General features: G+C 40.1%; 1 protein-coding gene across 2 annotated transcripts in view; it reads left to right on the top strand.

The window, feature by feature from the left end:
• The window catches only part of CSGALNACT2 (chondroitin sulfate N-acetylgalactosaminyltransferase 2), a gene marked incomplete at both ends in the record, with an annotated part of 30,073 nt that extends 5,554 nt beyond the window's left edge, over window positions 1-24,519 (top strand). Inside the window, 4 exons of one of the 2 annotated variants that reach the window (XM_079707504.1) lie at window positions 2,235-2,413; window positions 4,228-4,322; window positions 18,742-18,823; window positions 24,227-24,519. In XM_079707504.1, coding sequence (XP_079563630.1) covers window positions 2,235-2,413; window positions 4,228-4,322; window positions 18,742-18,823; window positions 24,227-24,519 — 649 coding nt within the window. Of the gene's footprint in view, window positions 1-2,234; window positions 2,414-4,227; window positions 4,323-18,741; window positions 18,828-24,226 lie in introns of those variants that run through there. The other variant, XM_079707505.1, reaches the window with a different exon arrangement.
• Between the last annotated feature and the right edge of the window lie 358 nt (window positions 24,520-24,877).

Raw genomic sequence — 24,877 nt, 5'->3', positions numbered from 1 at the left:
CTCTCACAGCATTGGAGTAGGAAAAACAAACACTGTCTTCCCCTCCGCCTTCACTGGCTCCTCCTCCTGCTGGCCCTCTTTCAGTTCAGACGAAGGTTCTCATGATTCCCTGAGCTTAATGTCTGAGGGCCAGTGTCTTTCATTCATTCTCTACCTCTGATTAATCGGTTTCTGCTTACCGCACAGGACCTCTGTTCTGTCCTTTCCTTGCTGCTGCCACCGCTCTAACCCACGCTCCCCTCCCTCCATTTCTTCCCTTTGTCTCTTCCCTCCTTACCATTTTCAGATCACCTACTAAGTACCAGTGACTCATGTTGGTATTACTGAAGTTGTCCCTGCACTAATCAAGACTCCTCTGTGGCAAACAACAGAAACTTATCTTGAATTTGGTTGAGGAAAATGGGAGCATTATTGAAGAATCTTGGATAACTCCCAAAACTAAAGGGGTTATTATAACCAAATTTAATGAGAAGAAAACCAAAACAGCTTTGGTATCTTAGGGACTCGGACCAGAGACTTGAATACCATCAGAATTCTCTTGTCTTCTTGTCTGTTTTTCTTTGCATGTTGACTTCATTCTCCTGTTGCAGATTGGCTTCTTCCACATGTGAGGTATATGGCTGTTGGCGGCTCTGGGCTCACATCTTCTCAGCTTTGCCATCAGAGAGGAAAGAGCTTTCTCCCAGATCCAGTTGAGACAATCCCAGGGAAGAACTTTTGCCCACTCTTGAGCCAGTCACTATGGCCAGGTGGGGTGGGGGTATTTTGATTAGCCCAGCTTGAGTCTGGTCCTCGCCCCTGGGAAATTACTGTGGTTGGGGTATTCTGTGATTAGTTCCTCCACTTGGTGCTGGGAGTGTGAGGTGGTGATCAGCACTTTCCCCAAAAGAAGGGAGAGATTTACAACCTATAAAGGGGGCGGGGGAGGCATGGGCACTCATAGCACTTGGAGTCCACTCCATGCACTGTTTGAGTCTTTGCTTCCGTCTCTCCATTTCCCATTCTATACTATTTTAAGAGTAATCTTTTAAAAGTGTTCCTTTTTTGATCCAGCTGTCCCCTAGTGCAGCAGTTCTCCAACTTTAACATCAGTAACCTGGAGTGACTTGTCCCAGGAGAGACGCAGATGCTTAGCTCCTCCCCTAGTATCTGATTCAGGGGCCTGGGGTGGGGCCTGAGAATATGTATTTCTGACCTGTTCCCGGGGAATTCTGATGCTGTGGGTGCATGGACTTGGCTGTGAAAAACCACTGCCCTGGTGGAAACACCCTGACTCCTCCTTGACTTTAGAACACTGACCAAGTTCTTCAACTTCTCATGGAAGGTACTCCTTAGTCTGACCCTTTTCTGGTCTTCTCTCATTGTTCCATTTTAGAATCCCTGTGTTGTCTTATTCCTGTTCTTTAAAAAAACTTTCTCCTTTCTTACCTCCTTGCCTTTGAGAATAATTAATTGGAATGACCTTTACACTCACCACTGAATTCAGGATTTTAACTAAGTCATAACTTAAATTCTGTTTCTAACATCTTCTCTAACTACTTCAGACAAAAGCAATCTTTTTTCCTCAGAACTGCTGTTCATTCATTCATTCAGAAAATATTTATTGAACTCCTACCCTTTGAGGGGCGTTGTGTCCATAGTAATGAACAAAACAAAATCCCTGCTCTCATGGAGCTTACATTCTAGTGGGAGACACTCAAACAAACATGTCTAGTGGGAGACACTCAAACAAACATGTCTGGTGGTACTGAGGAAAACAAAGCTGGGCAAGGGGATAGAGATTAAAGAAAAGGGAGGTCAGGGCTATTTCACATGTAGCATGAGGGGATCCCTCTGATAAGGGGACATTTGAGCAAAGATCTGAAGAACTAGAGAGAAGAGCACTCTTTGTATGTATCATTCATGTGGATTTGCATTATTTATTACCAAATATTATGCTACTTTTCCATGTGTATATTTCTTACCTCCCCAATAGGTTTTTAAGATCCTGAAGGGTAGTGGCCCCTCAACACCTATTAACTTCACACCACTAGCATGTTGCCTCAAATGTGGGCATTTAGTTGACTCTCTGTCCCTGATGATGATCATACGCATGAAACTGATCATTGCCTTTCCTTATATGAATGTAGACCCAACATAATAAATACCTGAAGGTAAAATGTATTTTGTAAGTTGTGTTAAGAGAGTCAGCTTTAAGTGGGACTTACCATTTGTTGTATGTGCTTTCCTTATAGTGAGTCTAATTTTCACAATTACACCTTGGTCTCATTGAATGAAGAATTTAATCGTGGACGAGGACTAAATGTGGGTGCCCGAGCTTGGGACAAGGGAGAGGTCTTGATGTTTTTCTGCGATGTTGATATATATTTCTCAGCCGAATTCCTAAACAGCTGCCGGTTAAATGCTGAGCCAGGTGGGTAAAATGTTAGTAGGTGAGTTGAGTGTAGAATTTAGAACAATGTCAGCACATCCCATATTTTGAATCAAGGTAATTATGTTTTTTAAAGGTTATATTTGGTGTAATTTAGCTGGAATATTAAGTGGGAAAGTGAAAATTTGCCCCTCTGAAGTTCATACCCCTTGTTCTTTTATGGCCAGATTCCAATGTATACATTTGGATTCAAATAAACAAATGCAGGGCTTCCCTGGTGGCGCAGTGGTTGAGAGTCTGCCTGCCGATGCAGGAGACACGGGTTCGTGCCCCGGTCCGGGAAGATCCCACATGCCGCAGAGCAGCTGGGCCCGTGAGCCATGGCCACTGAGCCTGTGCGTCCAGAGCCTGTACTCCGCAACGGGAGAGGCCACAACAGTGAGAGGCCTGCGTACTGCAAAAAAATAATAATAATAAATAAACAAATGCAAAGAAATAAAAAGTCTTGAAATTGACAAGGAGGAAGTAGCACCCATCAAAAAAGAGCAAAGCAATAGTGTGATGTGTGAGATTCCGAAGCACTCTACCTCAGGCAGGTGGTGCCAACACACATGCAGGCATGCAGTCAGGCAGAGGTCTAGATACAGATGGTGCTTGGTCTCCAGACTGTGCATTTTGGGATGATTACTATACTTTGTTTTATGTTGTACATATTTTTTGAAAATGTTAAGAGCAAATGACATTTTTATATATTAAATATTATTTTAAATGTGAAAAGGAAGTTTTCTATATTAAATCTCATAGTTAATTTTTTTTATATAGAACTACTCATATTGTACAAATTATTATCTTCTTACTAATCAATTTGGTTAGGGATGGTTGTCAGGAACTCTCTGAGAGTCAAGTGGGTAAATGAGGGTTAGATTTACCTTTTTTGCACCAGGCAAAAATATATATTTTATATATTTTTATATTATTTCTTTAATGTAAAAGAAATAGATTTGCCTGTGGGAAATTGAGCTCCCCTTCCCTGAGTGGGTTTTAATGAAGATGAGATGAACATCTGCTGGGGATCTTGTAATAAAAAGGCTGCCACATTACTTACAGGGTCCTTGACAATTTCTGAGTGCTACATATTATCACGTCTGATTGAGGCCAGTCTCAGCAAAGGGTTCTCTATTGAGAGGAGATGGGCTAGTTAGTTAGCCTTAAAGGGTCCGTCCCTTCAGTGCTAACAATTTGAATGCTAATGACAAGGCCTTTTGAGGGGGCTATTACATCAGGTATTTTAAACTCCATCTTCCCAAGTTTTCCAAATCTTGTTTAGATCTGTCTACAGTTCTATATTCTAATTATTCTTTATGTATCCATTATACAATATCCTTTGGATTCACTGTTTCTATGATTCATTTTGAAGGGTGAGTTTAACAGAAGTTTCTAAGTTTCTTGGTGACTGTCAGAGATTAACCTACATCTGTTACTGCTAACTCGATGAAACAATGATTAATAAATGGTTCACCTCAGGAACAGCTGAGAGAATGCTTTCGTGCATCGCCCCAGAGTCAACAGGAATAAACATGTCAAAAGGGAATAAAGCACCCTTTAGTCTTTTTTTCTGTCCTTTTGCAAGGTTATAGTTTCATAGCCAAACTTACTGATATGCTATAAAATCATCATCATGTTCATCAACATGAGGTTTCAGTAACCTGAACATTGATAAAATACAATATTAATCAAATAAAATCATCATATGTAACAAAGAAACACTTTAACAAAGTCGTAGTAGATATTGCAATAAAGATCAATGCTTTATTTTATTACTTCTTTTTGTGATGTAAACATATTTTAATTTATAGGTAAGAAGGTGTTTTACCCTGTGGTGTTTAGTCTTTACAACCCTGCCATTGTTTATGCCAATCTGGATGTGCCCCCGCCTGTGGAACAGCAGCTGGTAAGACTCTTACTATTGGTTATGAAAAGTCTCAGAGATCTTTGCCTGGTTCCTTTATGTTTGTTTCACAAACAGAAAACATAGTTTCAATTAAAAACTGTAGTTACTGTGAACACATTTTCATAGTGTACCCCCTCCATAAAGTGTGATTCTGGCAGGGGGTTGGGGGGTGGGCAGAAAAGTTTAGGCTACAGAGAAAAATTCAGGTTCTAGATTGTGAAAATTGTATGGTCATTCCTACCAACTTATATTTAGTAATACTAAAAATAAATTTTAATTTTAGAAACCTTACTAACTGGAAATTAAAACTACTAAATAAATAAGAAATAATATACTATGGGAAATTACTTAGAAAGTCTTGGAATGAGAATGCCATATATCAGAACTTACAGTTATTGACAAAGTTATAAAACTTTTGAAAAAAATTTAAATAAACTTATGTGAAATAATTTAGATTTACAGAAAAGTTGGAAAGATAGTATAGAGAGTTCCTGTACTTCACCCAGTTTTCCCTATTGTTTACATCTTACATAGCCATGGTTCATTTGTCAAAATTAAGAAATTAACATTGGTAAGTTACTGCCAACTACACTGTAGATTTTGTTAGGATTTCACCAGTTTTTCTACTACACCTCCTCTTTCTGTTCCAGGATCCAGTCCAGGATACTATATTGCATTTAGCCTAATCTTTTATTGTTAACATTAAGAACAAAAAGGAAACAAATGAACTAAGAAGACAATTTAACATGTTTAAAAAGTGAAAAGTAACTCCAGGAAAGAAATAAAGATAAAGGTGGAAATTAATGAACCAAAAATAATAGATTGACAAATATAGGAGCTTATTCTTTATGTGCAGAAAAAATGTAATCATAAAGTGGGCAGATTCAGGGTAAAATAGAAAACAACAACATACGAAATTAGAATAAGAAAACATTAAATCTATTTCATATAGTAAGTTTAAAAAATTCTAAATAAAAGGAAAGATTTTAGAGTTTAGAAAATATTAGCATGAACTAAATTCATGTAAAATTGTTTTTTGTACTTTTATTTTATTTTATTTTTGGCTGCACCGCACAGCATGCGGGATCTTAGTTCCCTGACCAGGAATTAAACCCACGCCCCCTCCATTGGAAGCATGGAGTCTTAACCACTGGGCCACCAGGGAAGTCCCTCATGTTAATATTTTATAAAAGCTCATGTTAGTATTTTATAAATAAAAGAGATGGAAGCTCTGAAGAGACGAAGAGCAATTTAAAATATTAGAATAGTTATCAAACATTTAACCTGCAGATACGTAGATATGTTTCACTGGTGAGTTTTTCCAAACTTTCAAAGAACAGGTAATATTAGTGCCATATGATCTACTTAATATATTTTAAGAGGCCAGCATTATCTTCATACCAACCCCTGGCAAAGCATGTACACACACACACACACACACACACACACACACACACACACACACACACACACACACACACACACACACACACACTTCTACCTTATCTGTAGGCCAGTATTACTTAGGAATATAGATACAAATGGGGTCAAAGTGGCAAACTGAGCATCTACATCTGCCTTATCTGACACCCTAAATCCTTTGTAGAAGTGAATTATTAAAAATAAAAAGGCATATTCGTACTGGAGAATGAGAGAAGTGCCATTAGGAGATCTAAATTTTGAGTAATTTCTGTAAGATGACAGTAGTTGTCATAGGATTGATTAATGGAGGAGAGAACAGTCTGGAACATATTCAGGACAACACCGAAGATGGGGCTGCCTTGCATCCTCTGAGCTCATAGAAGACAGGGAGTGGTAGAGTATCTGTGCTTCTCTGGGAGGTGTGCTGAACAGCAGGCATCACAGGCACTGACCTACAGGCTGAGGCAGTGTGTGTGGTCCCTGGAGCTAGAAAGGCAGGGTAGGGTCCTAGGAATACTGAGTTGTAGGGTGGATAGGGAGCCCCAGACTCCAGAGGTGAGCTGTTGTTGGCACATTTTGCCCAAGACCACGTTTAGCCCCTCCTTCACTATTGCTGGGGATAGACCCCTGTAATCATAGCTAACAACCGGGGGTTTTTGAACAATGATTTTTGAAACAAAAACAAGTAGCAGCTAACCACAGCTAGCCAAACATTTGAGGGAAGCTAACACAATGAAAGAGGCACCAAATTTTAATAAATAGAAAAATTAACACATGAGAATATGAATACAGGTAGAAAACAACTTTAAATATATCTTTAAGGAAATTAGAGAAAATGCTAATTTCATAAAACTATTTGTTCCTAAAAATACAGTCAGAACTTGGAAATTGTGAAAATATAAAACTCAGTAAATGGGCTGAATAGCAGATGGTCACAGTTGAAATAGTTTATAAACTGGCAGACAGGCCAAGAGACAATGTGAGAGAAATATTGAGATGTGGAAAATCAATTCAGAAGCTCCCAGATTGTTTAATAGGAGTTCCAGAAGGGAAAGAAAAGAGAATAGAGAGGGGAGGAAATAGAAGAAAACTTCAAAGAACTAAGAAAAGATAAGTCTTCTGGCATTTGAGAACCGAAGTTAAGGGACAATCCTAATAGTTTCCAGAAACGCCAAAAACAGCAAAACCTAGCTTGTCTACAAAGGAATAATAGGTTGGCACTCGTGGCCTTCGTGATAATATTGGTATTAGAAGATAATAAAATGATACCTTGAAAATTCTGAAGAAAAATAACTTCGATTATAGAATCCATATTTGACTTACTTGAGGGCAAAATAGACATTTTTTTATTAGTTTCTGCTTTATAACAAAGTGAATCAGTTATACATATACATCTCTTCCCATATCCCTTCCCTCTTGCGTCTCCCTCCCTCCCACCCTCCCTATCCCACCCCTCCAGGCGGTCACCGAGCTGATCTCCCTGTGCTATGCGGCTGCTTCCCACCAGCTATCTACCTTACGCTTGGTAGTGTACATATGTCCATGCCTCTCTCTCGCTTTGTCACAGCCCACCCTTCCCCCTCCCCATATCCTCAAGTCCACTCCCAAGTAGGTCTGTGTCTCCATTCCTGCCCCACCCCTAGGTTCCTCATGACATTTTTTTTCTTAAATTCCATATATATGTGTTAGCATATGGTATTTGTCTTTCTCTTTCTGACTTACTTCACTCTGTATGACAGACTCTAGGTCTATCCACCTCATTACAAATAGCTCAATTTCGTTTCTTTTTATGGCTGAATAATATTCCACTGTATATATGTGCCACATCTTCTTTATCCATTCATCGGATGATGGACATTTAGGTTGTTTCCATCTCTGGGCTATTGTAAATAGAGCTGCAGTGAACATTTTGGTACATGACTCTTTTTGAATTATGGTTTTCTCAGGGTATATGCCCAGTAGTGGGATTGCTGGGTCATATGGTAGTTCTATTTGTAGTTTTTTAAGGAACCTCCATACTGTTCTCCATAGTGGCTGTACCAATTCACATTCCCACCAGCAGTGCAAGAGTGTTCCCTTTTCTCCGCACCCTCTCCAGCATTTATTGTTTCTAGATTTTTTGATGATGGCCATTCTGACTGGTGTGAGATGATATCTCATTGTAGTTTTGATTTGCATTTCTCTAATGATTAATGATGTTGAGCATTCTTTCATGTGTTTGTTGGCAGTCTGTATATCTTCTTTGGAGAAATGTCTATTTAGGTTTTCTGCCCATTTTTGGATTGGGTTGTTTGTTTTTTTACTATTGAGCTGCGTGAGCTGCTTATAAATTTTGGAGATTAATCCTTTATCAGTTGCTTCATTTGCAAATATCTTCTCCCATTCTGAGGGTTGTCTTTTGGTCTTGTTTATGGTTTCCTTTGCTGTGCAAAAGCTTTGAAGTTTCATTAGGTCCCATTTGTTTATTTTTGTTTTTATTTTCATTTCTCTAGGAGGTGGGTCCAAAAGGATCTTGCTGTGATTTATGTCATAGAATGTTCTGCCTATGTTTTCCGCTAAGGGTTTGATAGTTTCTGGCCTTACATTTAGGTCTTGAATCCATTTTGAGCTTATTTTTGTGTATGGTGTTAGGGAGTGATCTAATCTCATACTTTTACATGTTCCTGTCCAGTTTTCCCAGCACCACTTATTGAAGAGGCTGTCCTTTCTCCACTGTACATTCCTGCCTCCTTTATCAAAGATAAGGTGACCATATGTGCGTGGGTTTATCTCTGGGCTTTCTATCCTGTTCCATTGATCTATCTTTCTGTTTTTGTGCCAGTACCATACTGTCTTGATTACTGTAGCTTTGTAGTATAGTCTGAAGTCAGGGAGCCTGATTCCTCCAGCTGCGTTTTTCGTTCTCAAGATTGCTTTGGCTATTCGGGGTCTTTTGTTTTTCCAAACAAATTTTGAAATTTTTTGTTCTAATTCTGTGAAAAATGACAGTGGTAGTTTGATAGGGATTGCATTGAATCTGTAGATTGCTTTGGGTAGTAGAGTCATTTTCACAATATTGATTCTTCCAATCCAGGAACATGGTATATCTCTCCATCTATTTGTATCATCTTTAATTTCTTTCATCAGTGTCTTATAATTTTCTGCATACAGGTCTTTTGTCTCCTTAGGTAGGTTTATTCCTAGGTATTTTATTCTTTCTGTTGCAATGGTAAATGGGAGTGTTTTCTTGATTTCACTTTCAGATTTTTCATCATTAGTGTACAGGAATGCCAGAGATTTTTGTGCATTAATTTTGTATCCTGCTACTTTACCAGATTCATTGATTAGCTCTAGTAGTTTTCTGGTAGCATCTTTAGGATTCTCTATGTATAGTATGTCATCTGAAAACAGTGACAGCTTTACTTCTTCTTTTCAGATTTGGAGTCCTTTTATTTCCTTTTCTTCTCTGATTGCTGTGGCTAAAACTTCCAAAACTATGTTGAATAAGAGTGGTGAGAGTGGGCAGCCTTGTCTTGTTCCTGATCTTAGTGGAAATGGTTTCAGTTTTTCACCATTGAGGACAATGTTGGCTGTGGGTTTGTCATATATGGCCTTTATTATGTTGAGGAAAGTTCCCTCTATGCCTACTTTCTGCAGGGTTTTTATCATAAATGGGTGTTGAATTTTGTCGAAAGCTTTCTCTGCATCTATTGAGATGATCATATGGTTTTTCTCCTTCAATTTGTTAATATGATGTATCACGTTGATTGATTTGCATATATTGAAGAATCCTTGCGTTCCTGGAATAAACCCCACTTGATCTTGGTGTATGATCCTTTTAATGTGCTGTTGGATTCTGTTTGCTAGTATTTTGTTGAGGATTTTTGCATCTATGTTCATCAGTGATATTGGCCTGTAGTTTTTTTTCTTTGTGACATCCTTGTCTGGTTTTGGTATCAAGGTGATGGTGGCCTCGTAGAATGAGTTTGGGAGTGTTCCTCCCTCTGCTATATTTTGGAAGAGTTTGAGAAGGATAGGTGTTAGCTCTTCTATAAATGTTTGAGAGAATTCGCCTGTGAAGCTGTCTGGTCCTGGGCTTTTGTTTGTTGGAAGATTTTTAATCACAGTTTCAATGTCATTGCTTGTGATTGGTCTGTTCATATTTTCTATTTCTTCCTGATTCAGTCTTGGCAGGTTGTGCATTTCTAAGAATTTATCCATTTCTTCCAGGTTGTCCATTTTATTGGCATAGAGTTGCTTGTAGTAATCTCTCATGATCTTTTGTATTTCTGCAGTGTCAGTTGTTACATCTCCTTTTTCATTTCTAATTCTATTGATTTGAGTCTTCTCCCTTTTTTTCTTGATGAGTCTGGCTAATAGTTTATCAATTTTATTTATCTTCTCAAAGAACCAGCTTTTAGTTTTATTGATCTTTGCTATCATTTCCTTCATTTCTTTTTCATTTATTTCTGATCTGACCTTTATGATTTCTTTCCTTCTGCTAACTTTGGGGGGTTTTTGTTCTTTCTCTAATTGCTTTAGGTGCAGGGTCAGGTTGTTTATTCGAGATGTTTCCTGTTTCTTAAGGTGGGATTGTATTGCTATAAACTTCCCCCTTAGAACTGCTTTTGCTGCATCCCATAGGTTTTGGGTCATCATGTCTCCATTGTCATTTGTTTCTAGGTATTTTTTTATTTCCTCTTTGATTTCTTCAGTGATCACTTCGTTATTAAGTCGTGTATTGTTTAGCCTCCATGTGTTTGTATTTTTTACAGATCTTTTCCTGTAATTGATATCTAGTCTCATAGCATTGTGGTCGGAAAAGATACTTGATACAATTTCAGTTTTCTTAAATTTACCAAGGCTTGATTTGTGACCCAAGATATGATCTATCCTGGAGAATGTTCCATGAGCACTTGAGAAAAATGTGTATTCTGTTGTTTTTGGATGGAATGTCCTATAAATATCAATTAAGTCCATCTTGTTTAATGTATCATTTAAAGCTTGTGTTTCCTTATTTATTTTCATTTTGGATGATCTGTCCTTTGGTGAAAGTGGAGTGTTGAAGTCCCCTACTATGATTGTGTTACTGTCGATTTCCCCTTTTATGGCTGTTAGTATTTGCCTTATGTATTGAGGTGCTCCTATGTTGGGTGCATAAATATTTACAATTGTTATATCTTCTTCTTGGATCGATCCCTTGATCATTATGTAGTGTCCTTCTTTGTCTCTTCTAATAGTCTTTATTTTAAAGTCTAAAATAGACATTTTTGAACACTGAAGAACTCAGAGTTTATTTCTCACAGACCTTTTCTAATTCAGCAGAATGAGAATGAGCACATTGAAAGAGGAAGACCTGAGAATAAAACAGTGGTCAGGGGCTTCCCTGGTGGCACAGTGGTTAAGAATCCACCTGCCAATGCAGAGGACACGGGTTTGAGCCCTGGTCCAGGAAGATCCCACATGCCGCAGAGCAAGCCTGTGTGCCACAACTACTGAGCCTGTACTCTAGAGCCCGTGAGCCACAACTACTGAGCCCGAGTGCCACAACTACTGAAGCCCGTGTGCCTAGAGCCCATGCTCCCCAACAAGAGAAGCCACTGCAGTGGAGAAGCCTGTGCACCACAACGAAGGGTAGCCCCTGCTTGCCACAACTAGAGAAAAGCCTCTGCGCAGCCACAAAGACCCAGTGCAGCCAAAAAATTTTATTTAAACGCAGCCAAAAAAATTTTTATTTAAAATAAAATAAATTATTTTTAAAAAGTGGTCAACAACAGCAAGAACCTAGTAAAACTTTAGTTTCTTTAAATAGTTGTTGATGAAACACATAATAAAAAAGAAGTTAATAGCAATTTAGGATTAAAAATCAAAGGGTATATACATGGTATACATACATATATGACCTAACTCTGTCCCAAGAGACCCAGAAGCAGTGACATCTTTAGAGTAAAAGGCATACCCAGCTCCCAGATCTTAGTGCTGGGACAGGAAATAGAGGAGCCTGGAGCATCTTGTAGCTCTAGAAAGTAAGGAAATATTCAAACAACAAAAGGATGAGGGTATGTCAGAGGGACAGAAGAGCCTGAAAGGGCTCCCAGTGGCAAAGCTGGAACAATTTGAGCAGCAAAATAAATAACCTAGTACTGGATTATAACACCAGCATAAAATAAATATCCATGAGTCCATACTGATATAAATAAATTTGTGAGTGAGTAAATAAGTAATAATAATGAATGAACTGGATAGATTGATAGGTTGATTAGATTAGATAGGGGGAAAAGAGACAGATCTTCCCTACTGAATTCTAAATAACTTGTATATACTCCCTTTTCCAGAAGGTGGAGCTAGGTGACTCACTTCCAAAGAAACAAGTATGAAAAAAGAAAAACTAGTAGGTTTCAACAGAGAAACCTGGCAGACACCACCTTAAACCAAGTAATGAAGGTTAACGTTACTAGTGTTGTCATGTACCCCCTCATATGATGTAACAAGAAAGGCACTTCACCCCTGTGGTCTTTCTTCCAAAAACCTATAACCCCAGCCTAATTATGAGAAAAACTTCAGGCAAACCCAAATTGAGGGACATTCTATAAAATACCTGACCATTACTCCTCAAAACTGTCAAGATCATCAAAAACAAGACTGAGAAAATGTCACAGTTTCTCAGGAGACTAAGGAGACATAACACCAAATGCAATGTGGTCACCTGGACTGGATCCTAGAACAGAAAAAAGGACATTAAAGGAAAAACTGGTGGAATCCAAATAAAATCTGCAGTTAGTTAATAGTAATATACCATTGTTGGTTTCTTAGTTTTGACAAATGTACCAAACGGTGTAAGATAATAACATTTAGGGGAAGCTAAAGCTACAAGAGAAACATATGGGAACTCTTTACTATGTGGCAACTTTTCTGTAAATCTGAAATTATTTCAAAATTAAAAGTTTATTTATAAAAAATTTTACTTGGAAAAACAAACCAGAAGAAGTGCAAAATGGACTCAACCTATGAGGGTAAAGAGTTAATATTCTTGTCTGGTTTGGGAGGATGTGGGCGAAGAATGATTTGAAAGTGGATTCATTCTAAGATGTTGTATAGAAAAATAAGTTTAAGTACTTCCATTTCAAATTGTAGTTTCACCAGTTTGTAACCCTTGCAAGTTATTTAACCTTTCTAAGCTTCATTCTTCTCACTTAAAAAGCGTAAGACAAAAGTTTGCTCTCCATAATGTTTAAAGTTGTATTAGAAGTAAATAGGAAATACACCAAATAGGAAAAAAAATAGTTAAAAGGCATTTGATAATAATTCACAGTAAACATATTTAAATAGTCATTCTTACTAAGAATGCATTAAAACAGCGGTGCGATACTTTTCTTCTGCTGTGAAATCGCTGTTTTTAAAAACAGCCACGTGAGTGAGGCTGGTGCTGTAGGGGCTCCTCCGTCCCTGCCAGTGGTGTGGGAATGCAGGTGAGCTTTCTGGGTCAGGAGTTTTCAAACAGGTTCATCCCTCTGATCCAATAATTTCTGCTCCCAGGAGTCTCTCCTGAGGAAATAATCAGAGGTGTAGAGTAGCAATATACATAATATTGACAAGATTGAAAACAAGCAAAACTCTAATAATAAAATGATAAATTGAATTATAGTATATACTGTGGTGAATGTTGTGTGTCAAGAGGAAAATGTTCATGAAATGGAAATAAATACAACAGCGTAAACGTAGAGGTAAATGTGAAGTTAAGAAATGGTAAATGGTGTATATATATTTTAGATATTTTAATGCTATAATAGCTAGTGTTTTTATGTACCCTTTTGTTTGTGCAAGGTACTGTGCTGCTTTTTATACACGTTAACTCATTTAATCCTGTAACAACCTCTGAGGTGGGTGCTATTATTACCCCTATTTTACAAATGAGGAGACAGCTGTGCGTGGATGAGTGCCCCCTCCCCTAATGCACAGCTGGCCAGGATGGGGCCAGGAGCCTGGGCAGTGTGGCTCCATAGTCTCTACTCTGTTATATTAATTCATCAAATAGTGAGCATCCATTCTATGCCAGCCATTATTCACCGCTGTAACCCCAGCACATAGAACCGTACAGACGCGATTGTTGTTCACAAGAATCTTTAGTCTGGTAGGAAAAGACAGAAAATAAAATCAATTAACAAGTACCATGCAGATCATTAAAACAGACTGCGTTGTGAAGAGTGATTAGGTGGTATCTGTGTTGCATTGGGTCAGAAAGGCCTCTCTAAGATGGCGCTGTTGGAGGGGCTTCCAAATGAAAGGAAGGAACCTGCTACACAGTGATTGGGGAAGGCAGTGCCAGGCAGAAAGACAGCTAGTTGATTTCCTAAGGTGGCTGGAGCACAGGGGGCGAGCGGGCACAGAGCTGGGCCAGGTCATGTAGAGCTTGCTATACCCCTGTAAGGGGTTTGAATTTTATGTAAGTGTGATGGAAAGCCTTGGGAGTTTTGGTTCTTTGGAGAATGGATTGTGTGTGGCTCTAGCTGCAAGTAGCCAGTTAGGCTTTTGCAGTAGACCAGGGGCGGTGCTGTGACTTGGGTGAGGATGGTGATTGTGGAGAAAGGTTTGGCTATGATTTAGAGACAACTGACACAGCTTGCTGGTAGATTGATTAGATGTGGGGAGTGAGGGAAAAACAGGAGTGGCAAGAGGAGAGATCAGGACTTCAATTTGAGCATGGTAGGTGTGTGTGGGTTATCAGACGTCCAAGGGAAAGTGCCAAGTTGCCAAGGGGATTTGTGAACCTGCCGTCTGTGAGCAGCTGAGGGCTGGAGGTGTAGGTTATGTGTGGATGGCTGCATCTCCCACATGCTTAGGAGAAAGAGTAAAATGCAGTAAAATATCAACAATCAGGGATTGTAGACAATATGAGTTTTCATCTACTTTCCTCAGTGAAAATGTGCTGATTTAAAAATCAAAACCAATGACTCTTTTCCCCAAGTCTGATAATATTTGAAGAATTTTTAAAGAAACTAAAGTTATAAATGAAGTCATAATATTTATAAAATCAGAATTGGCCTGGGGTAGAAATGCCAGAGTGGATGTTTTAATACTTTGCACCAGGATTATATATATTATATATTTTTTGACAAAGGAGATAAGAATATTAGAGCCCAGTCTTGGTTTTGCCACAAAACTTATGCCTCTATAAATTTATTTATTCATTTAACAAGTATTTATTGAAAGCCTATCCTGTGCCTTGCATTGTTCTAGGTACTAGGGATATAGCAGTGAGCAAAATTAATAGCGAGCAAAATTAACAAAAAGTCCTGCCCTCAGGAAGAAGCCTTCCGCCCCCTACCAAATGTTAAAGGAAAATTTGTATTTCATTTATTAGCTCCTACTTGAGCCAAGTCCTCAGTACTGCCTGGTTCATTCTGTTTTCCGGAGTGGTTCTCCCATTCTGCACAGCAGCTTTTTCAGACTGTCCCACTCTTCTCAAAAGCTGCCTCCTCTACAGACCTGTATATTCCTATATTCCTGCTATCTGCAAGAATTTCCAGTCTGTGGTTGCCCTACAGATCACTGAAATTCATTGTGTGCAGAACCTAGCTCCACATCATCCATCTCTGGGCTGGTCCTCCCCGCCCCCAAACCCCTGCTCTTGTGGGGGAGGTACCGTCACATACCCATTGTCAGGACAAGTCTGCTGTCATCCTTGGATGATCCTTCTGTCTCATCCCCTGCTCCTGCCCATTGAGTCACTTACTGACTTCTGTCAATTCTGTGTCCTAAATCTTTTCTACATCCATCAAATTTTTTTTCTTTCTGTACATACCACGACAGTCTATACCACCAGCCTCTTATCCCCAGATTATAACTGTTGCCTCTTAACCAGACTCACTGCCTCCATTCTTGCCTTCTTACCTCTTCTCTCCCCTTATCTCTTCTCCCTTATCATCCAGAATGATCTTCCAAAAACATCATCTGATCACATTACTCCTTTCGCTCCTACTCTTCAGAGAACCCCCATTACCATTAGGATAAAGCCCAAACCATGTGACGAGGCACATGTAGTTCTCTCTGATGTGGCCCTGCTGATCCCTCTAGGCCAGGGGTCAGCAGTCTGTGGCCTGCAGGCGAGATCCGGCCTGCTGCCTAGTTTTGAATGGCCCATGAGTTAAGAATGGTTGAAAAGTATTTTTAAAAGGATAATATTTCATGGCACATGAAAATTATATGAAATTCAAATTTCAGTGGCCTTAAAGTTTTTTGGAACAGAACGCGTTCATTTGATTATTTAATTGTTAATGACTGCTTTCACACTACAGTGACAGAGTTGAGTAGTTGAGACGGAGATTCTATGTTCTGCAGAGCCTAAAATATTTACTGTTCAGTTCTCTATAAAAGTTTCCTGAGCCCTGCTTCATATTTGTGGGCACCTCTACTTCTGACCCCAGTGTTTAGTCCCACCATCTTTCACGCACAGTGCTCTCTTCCATCACAGGCCTTTGCGTAAACTGTTCCTTTGCCTGGAGCTTTCTCCCAGCACATCTTTCACTTGACTAACTCCTACTTATCTCTCAGATCCCAGCTCTAACTTCATTTCTTGGAGGAAGCTGTCTCAGAATGCTGCAGCCTGGGTGAGGTGCCTGTCTCTCTCCTCTCTGTCACCCTCTTTACATCCATATCCTCATTTCCCTCCTTACCCAACTCAGACTCCATGGTCAGCTGTTACCCACAGCCTCTTTTTTGCCATACACTCACCTCCTTCATCCCTCACTCCTTCCAGTGTTTTCTCTTAGAACCCTAACCTGGTTAAGGGCAACTCTGTCAACCAGGCCCCAGAGCAGCAGAATGTGGAGAGTGAGAGACACACAGTCCCACTACACTGCATAGCTTTAAACATGACCACAGGCCTCAGGAGTCCCAGACTTCCCTGAAATCCTGTGCCTTACCCTAGTCCACGCACTCTTTGTCCTCCAAGCCCGCCACACTATCCTTCTCACGCCTCCCAGCAACCCTCACCACTCCTCACTCTCCACGTACCTGTTTCATTTAGAAAAGAGAAGCAGTTGGATGTTCACTTCCTTATTCTCCTGTCATGAGATCCATCGGCCTCACTGGCTCTGTATCACATTCTCAGCCTCTCTCCAGTCCCAGTGGAGGAACTGCCACATTCCTTCACAAAGCCAGCTCGTCCTTTTGTAGTGAACTGCGTGGGGTTCATCCCTCATGCCTAAACAAGGGCGTCCCTCAGCCGTTCTTCACTCTCTCCTATCCTAACATTTTGCCTCTTCTAGATCATTGCCATAAGCCTACCAAAATACTGTAATACCACTTATGTTTGGAAAATGTAATAGCTGTTTCTTGACCTGGGGCCTCATTCTTCTTGTCCTTGTTCTCTGAGCTCTTGCCACAGTTGTTTCTTTACTGTTTGTCAAACACTCCAAGTGAGCTCCTCCCTCAGAGCCATTGTACATGCTTCTGGAATGATCTCCACATATTTCCATAGCCCACTCCCTGATTTCAGTAGGGCCCCTGCTCAAACGTTACCTCATCATAGAGGCCTTTTGTGGCCATTATATCTAAAATAGGCTTTCTGTCTTGCTCTCTGTTTAGCCTATGGCATCTTTCTTTCTAGCATGTCACCACCTGAGACCTATATTTATTTATTGGTTATTTTCCCATCAAAACGGAGGCTCTGTGGTAGCAGGGATTTTGTCACCTCTGTTCCCTGCTGGGTCCCAGCTCCCAAAACCAAGTCCAACAGATTAAACACTTGTTGAATGTATGAATTTTAAAAGGAGGTTTATCAAGCTTCAACTTTTACTTCATTCTGCAGGCTCAGTGTCATCAAAGCCCTGGTTTTCTTTTTCTTTCTCTGCTTGGACTTCAGTGGTGACTGCTCCATTTTAAAGCTGGTTTCCCTCATGGTGGGAAAGGACTGCAGCAGTTCCAAACTTCACATCTATACCCTACACCAGGGGTTGACAAACTTATTCCGTAAAGAGCCACATAGAAAATATTTTAGGTTTTGCAGACCATACAGTCCCTGTTCCAACTATTTAATAACTCTGCCATTGTACCACAAAAATACCCATAGACAATTTGTAAACAAATGAGTGTGGCTTTGTTCCAATACAGTTATTTACAAAGCCAGGTGGTAGTTGCTTACTCCTGCCTTACACCATCCAAAGAGAGCAAGTGTCTTTTCTAGTAGCTCTCAAAAGAATGAGGGGGCTTTGTTTTCCAGAGTTCCCAATAGCCCTCCTGTTTTAGCATGTTGACCTGAACTTTGTCTAATGCCTAATCAGTTCCTAAGTGAGTAGGGTGAGACCGTCTCACTGGTGTAGCGTGCTCACGGCCCAGTCTGACGCTGCCGGTGGAAGGAGCATCCCTGAAGCTCACGGGCTGCATGGGGCCAGGTAATTACCAGAGCAAAACTGTACACAGTTAGGAAAGCAGTAGGGGAATGGATGCTGGCCAGGCACCAAATAAGGTCTACTGTGTAGAAGTGATCAGTGTATGTGCTTGTGCAACTGGTATCCTCCTTAAACAGAATGTAAGCCCCCTGAGGTCAGGCATCAAATTCTTTATTAGTAACCTCAGCTTGCACCTTGTACAAGGCTAGAACAAATTAAATTGAAAGTAGAGAACAAAAGTATGGACACCAAGGGGGGACAGCAGGGTAGGGGGTGGGGCGGTGGTGGTGGGATAAATTGGGAGATTAGGATTGACATACACATACTAATTTGTATAAAATAGATAACTAATAAGAACCTGCTGTATAAAAAAAGTAAAATAAAACAAAATTCATAAAACAAAACAAAACAACAAAAAAGAAGTAGCAAGAATCCTATGCTCATGGGGATTACTGTATTTTTGTTGGTTTTGTAAGGATTTAATAATATAAAGGCATCTGATCCATTATCAATCACATAAATGACAGGAAAAAGTATTATTTGGAAAATATTTTAATTTGTTTCATTGTTGATTGAAACTACTTCTGGTTTTTGAGGGATTAAATTGAATTTTGTTTTTTAAACTTAAGGTTCACAAAAAGGATTCTGGCTTTTGGCGAGATTTTGGCTTTGGAATGACTTGTCAGTATCGATCAGATTTCCTGACCATTGGTAAGTATACCTTACATTTAAGGATAGGACTTTAGGTATATACTGTAATATGGCATTTTTCTAAAAGGTCTCAGATCTAAATGTTTTCCTATTAAATTTTGAATGTCTGAGATTAACTGGAGAGTCTGGAAATATGAAAGGCAAAGTGAGCTTATAATTAGTGTCTTTGAATTGAAAAATGAGGTCATAATGATAAAATAAAATACCCATATTTGCAGTTGTTTCGAGTACTCTTACAAAAGATCTGTACCTAGCTTTGGTGGTGTACTCATGAATTGTTACAGCTAGAAATAATGTTGGGTTATCTAGTCCAAGGGCTTCCATATTTTTTACTTGGAGAGGAAACCACCGTTTTCTTGAACATAATGCAAAATCCCAGTATTTAAAACAAATGGAAAAATGCCTACTCTTTCTAGCTCTGGTTGAAGTTCGAGTGGGGAGCTTGGAATCACTGACTTAGTCATCCACTCCCCTAAACCAAAGCTAACCATGAAGAATCTCATCTAAGCTACCTGCCCCACTGTACCTTTAGTCTCACCCAGCAAAAATTAAAGTATCAGAGCCTAGTTTAAGGAAGCAGGCTGAAACCTGATTCATTCATTCCATGTCTCCTGATTCATTCAGGGGCTACCTTTCCACAGCATATTAGAATATATGGTATATATTTTTTTAATAGAATATATTTTGTGTATTTTTTAGGTCCATCTTACCTTCATTTTTATAATCAGCCATTTGTTTTGGAAATTCCTACACCTTGTCTTTTTTGGCCACGTTGGGTCCTCGTTGCTGTTCACGGGCTTTCTCTAGCTGCAGCGAGGAGGGGCTGCTCTTCGTTGCGGTGCGCAGGCTTCTCATTGTGGTGGCTTCTCTTGTTGCAGAGCACGGGCCCCAGACGCGCAGGCTTCAGTATTTGCAGCACACAGGCTCAGTAGTTGTGGCACACGGGCTTAGTTGCTCCGCGGCATGTGGGATCTTGACCAGGGCTCGAACCCATGTCCCCTGCATTGGCAGGCGGATTCTTAACCACTGTGCCAGCAGGGAAGTCCTCCACCTTGTCTTTTTATCTCTGTAACAAATGATGGAAAATCAGCAAATAGTAATAAAAAAGACTATTACATGAAACTAATGCCTTTTTCCCTGATTTCTTGCTTAATAAAATAGTAAGGATACATCACTGCCTTCTGACCTCTGTTATTTCTCACTGCTCCTTTCTCATTGTTTTTTCCTTGTATTTCTATTAGATACATGTTGGAGCAGTTAATGGTGTCCCACATTTCTCTGAGACTGTTCATTTTTCTTCATTCTTTTCCTCTTTTCTTTGTATTGCATAATCTCAACTGATCTATCTTCAGGTTCACTGATTCTCCTTCTGTTAGTTCAGATCTACTGTTGAGCTGCTCTAGTGAATTTTTCATTTGAGTTATTGTGCTTTTTAACTCCAGAATCTCATTTCTATCTCTTTATTAATATTCTCTTCTTGATGAGACATTGTCATCTTACTTTGTTACTTCTTTAAGCATGATTTCTTTTAATTCTTTGAACATATTTATAATGGTTATTTTGAAATCTGCTAAAACTGACATCTGGGCGCTCTCACAGGCAGTTTCTGTTGCTTGCTTTTCTTTTGGTATATGGGTCACACTTTTCAGTATTCTTTCAATACTTTTTTGAAAACTCGACATTTTAGGTAATATTTTGTGTTGATTCTGGATATTGACTCCCCCTGCCTCCAGGGCTTGTATTTTGTTTTGACTTTGCTTATTCATTTATTAATTGACTTGGCTTTACTATTTTAGTGAATTCTGTCTCCCTACCCTCTGCCTCCCAACAATATGAAGCTTCTCATGTCACTCATCAGGGCATGTGCACAGCCATCCTGGGATGACGTTGGATTTAGCGGAGCTTTCTTTGACTGTCTCTTTCCATGCCTGTTGATGTCACTCCTACCTATTAGGCTGTTAGGCTGCACTAATTTGCTCGCTGATTTGACAGTGCTCTGGGACATAAGTTGCTCCATAGTCTGAACCAATTAAGTCGAACCCTTTTGCAGGGTAGTTTTTGAGGCAAGTTTTTGAGGTTTGCTTGGACCCCAGGAGGGCTCATCTTAGCCGTCTCTTTGCCTGCCTCGCTCTGGTAAACTGGCTGGCCTACATTTTAGCTTGTTCTAATGGGTCTACCAGCCTCCTCTTAATTGTTTACCACCAAATCTCCAGTATTTTCAAGAGCCCCCTTAGGCCTGAATTTCTACACATTCTCTTTTAAATAAAGTCAGTTCCTTTGGGAAAACCTCTGGAGCATTTGTTCTCATGGACTGCTGCTTCTCCTGAGAAAAGGCTCTGAGCCTCTGCTCCAGACCTAGGGGTGGAGGTAGTGGCACACTCCTCTCAGAGGGACACCCCTGCTTTATGAGCAGGACATTAGGTGGGAGCAGAAGGGCCTACTCCCTCTTGGAGAGCCTCTACCCTATGACTGTGGGCTGGGTGAGAAAGGGAGCCCCTGCCCTCTCAGCAGCACTTGTTTGCAGTTTAGCCTCTTTCATTTGGAGCTTCTGTTCTTGTCCCTCTTTCCTGTCCTTCTGGTATTCCCATTATACATATGTTACACCTTTTGTAGTTGTCCCATAGTTCTTGGATATTCTGTTCTGTTTTTTCTTTTCTTCCCCTCCCCACCCCCCGCCCCCAGTCTTCTTTCTCTTTGCTTTTCGGTCTTGGAAGTCTCTATTCACCTGTTCTCAAGTTCAGAGGTTCTTTCCTCAGCCAAGTCCAATCTACTAGTGAGCCCCTCAAAGGTATTCTTCATTTCTGTTACATTGCTTTTTATCTTTAGCATTTCTTTGTGATTCTTTCCTAGGATCTCTATCTCTCTGCTTACATTAACCACCTGTTCTTGCATGTTGTCTGCTTTTTCCATTAGAGCACTTAGCATATTAATTATAATCGTTTTAAATTCACAGTCCTTTAGTTCCAACATCCCTGCCATATCTGAGTCTGGTTCTGATGTTTGCTCTTTCTCTTCTGATACTGACCAGGGTTCTTAGCCTTCCCCAATCAATAGAAATTGACTAGAGGCCAGACAAGAAATTCATGAAAGGCTTTATTGGGGCCCCTGCTGCAGCAGCCGGGGAGTGAGAACAAACGACAGGTTCCCTTGCTTGCTCATTCGCTGTGGCAGGGCGAGCTTGTTCCTTATATGGGGTGGGGGTAGGCGTGTGTCCAGGGGTCGGGCCAGAGGGGTGGCTTAGGTGGTCTGCCCACCCATTGGTGGGGTTGAGTGCAGGGGGTGTGCGCAGTTCCCTGCTTTTGCTCCTGACACCCAGTTTTTGCTCCAGGCTCTTTAGAAGTGGCAGTTGGGTTTTTTGATCTTTTGTATCTTTCTATCCATAATTTGCCCCAGCTGCGCATTCATGCAGTTATTTTTCGTCCCATTTGGTTTCTTTGTATTTTGTTGCTCGAGGAGAGGTGTGTCCAGGTGTAAGCCCTGCAGCACTGCAGCAAAGGGTCCCGGGTCCCAGCCTGTCTCACTTCAAACTGTTTTTTGACTTTTAGTTTGCCTAATTTTTTTCTTCATAGCTGAACATGATGTACTGGGTAAAGGAAACTGCAGTAAATAGGCCTTTAGTGATGGTAAGGTATGGGAGAAGAGGAAGAATTCTATAGTCCTATGATAAGGTCTCAGTCCATCTTTAGTGAGCCTGTGAGCCTGGACCATGAACTTCACAATTGTTTCACAGACACAGCCCCCAATCTTAGGTGGGACAGGATGGCTAGAGTGGGCTGGAGTTGGGTATATCCCTTCCCCCAGATAGGTTAGACTCTGGTAAAATAGTTTTTCCTGAGCACAGGCCTTATTAAGAAGAACAAAATGCCCTGGCATATTTCAGAATGGTTACTTTCCCCCTCCTTATGAAAGCACTAGGGGATTTTTCTCCGGTCTTCACTGTGAGAACCTGGTAGACCTAGAGGTAAAACTCACAAAAGTGTGCAGGCCTCTCTGGAATTTTCAACTCTTAGACTTTTCCACTGAGCCTCTAGCAATTCATCAATTACAGTTCAGATTTTCCTACCCCAGTACTGGTTCCCCTGGAGATTTCTACTAGTCCATTTCTTCCCTAATAGTTGTGACTCTGTCTTACCCACCTATCTGTCTCTTCACAGTTTGCCCTGTGACTTTACTTCTCCGAGGGATCTGAAAAGAGTTGTTGAGTTTTCAGTTTGTTCAACTTTTTACTTGTTATCGGGATGGAGTGATGACTTCTAAGGTCTGTACATGCTGGACCAGAAACCGGAAGTCCTCTGTTTATTTTCACTATCTATACCATCTCCAATATTTGAGGAGCTTATTCGTATCTACAAGGAAGAAAAGCCAAGATATAATCAGACATAGCATTTAGTAAAGCTGTGACTATTTAAAGTAATATTTTTCAGAGATCTCAGGATTATTGTCATCCTATGAGAGTGAAATTAAGTGACATAGAATTATTTGACAAAACACATAATTTGGAAACCTAGCTTTTAATTAAAGAATTAATTTTTTTCTCCATTTTTAAGAATCTTTTCTAGCTTTTCAAAAAACTCAAAATAGTTTGTATTCTCCATGCTTCTTTAAAGTTAGTTCAGCTTAAACCAATTTGAAAATAGTGTGAACTCTATCTCCCTTGCTCTAAGTAAGGCTCTAAGTGACATTTACACTGCCAGGTCTACTTGATTCTCTTTAAGTTCTTAATTGAGCAGCACACACTTGACCATTTCTTTCTCAAGATGCTTTCCTCACTTCACTACTATGATAGCACATTCTCCAGAATTTTCTCCTTCTTCTGGGGCCGCCTCTCAGTCTCTTTTGCTGACTTGTCTTTCTCTGCCTGTTTACCCTCTAGATATTGACATTTCTTAGCATTTAGACCTGGGCCCTGTTTTCCCTGTAAACTCTAGTAATTTCACCCACTTCCATGGTTTAAATCATCTGTGTGCCCATTCTGAACTTTATGTGTCCACCTTGGCCATTTCTTCTGTTTTCCCCTCTGGAAAGTTTTCTGTGACCCAGAATAACTTGGATCTCAAAGGATAGAAAGAAAACATAATAAAATATTAATAGTGGTGATATTGTGGGTGATTTATATTTCCTTCTCCTTTCTTTGACTTTCTAGAGGTTTTCTGTAGAACTCTGAAGCTTACAAAGTATTCTCAGATGTTTAATCTCATTTTGATACTCTCAACAACAGATTGTGAGCTTCTAGACATCAGCTGGTAACTGGATTTCTAAACCAGGAAGTCAGTCCTCTACTTCAGGTGTCTTTGGATTATACCGTGCCATCTCATTTGAAGCAGAATGTTTAAATCTTTATCAGGTTTGACTGTGCTCCGGCTGCCAGGCAGTTATTTAACAGTGTGAGTTTTGATCCTGCAGGTGGATTTGATATGGAAGTAAAAGGTTGGGGTGGAGAAGATGTTCATCTTTATCGAAAATACTTACATGGTGACCTGATTGTGATTCGGACTCCGGTTCCTGGTCTTTTCCACCTCTGGCACGAGAAACGCTGTGCTGATGAGTTGACCCCTGAGCAGTACCGCATGTGCATCCAGTCCAAAGCCATGAACGAGGCCTCTCACTCGCACCTGGGAATGCTGGTCTTCAGGGAGGAGATAGAGACGCATCTTCACAAACAGGCATACAGGACAAATAGCGAATCTGTTGGTTAATGTAATCAGTGACACGTTAGTCTGAACCACAAACCAGCACTATTTATTTAGCCTTAATTCCAATTCCAGATGCAGTGCCTCTTTCAGAGAAGATGTGCTTATCTTTTGTGTTCTTGCTGACATTACTTTAGCAATTTAACTTAGTGTGAGAAGAAAAAGCAAGTTTTGCAATGCAAAGTCTCTGTTTTATGAGTATACTTCACTATGGAATCATTGACAGATCAAAATCTGGTATTTGTTCTAAGAGTAGCTTTGAGTTAATTTTACCCGGCTTCATGTTCTGATGTGTATCCTGGTTGCATCTGGGCTGAGGGATGGAATGTGTTGTGCTGAAGGTGGGTCGGGAGCATCCTGTTCC

Source organism: Hyperoodon ampullatus (genome assembly GCF_949752795.1).
Source record: "Hyperoodon ampullatus genome assembly, chromosome: 1".
NCBI lineage: Eukaryota > Metazoa > Chordata > Mammalia > Artiodactyla > Ziphiidae > Hyperoodon > Hyperoodon ampullatus.
Note: the sequence above shows the minus strand (reverse complement) of the source record. Positions and strands in the feature narration are given on the sequence as shown.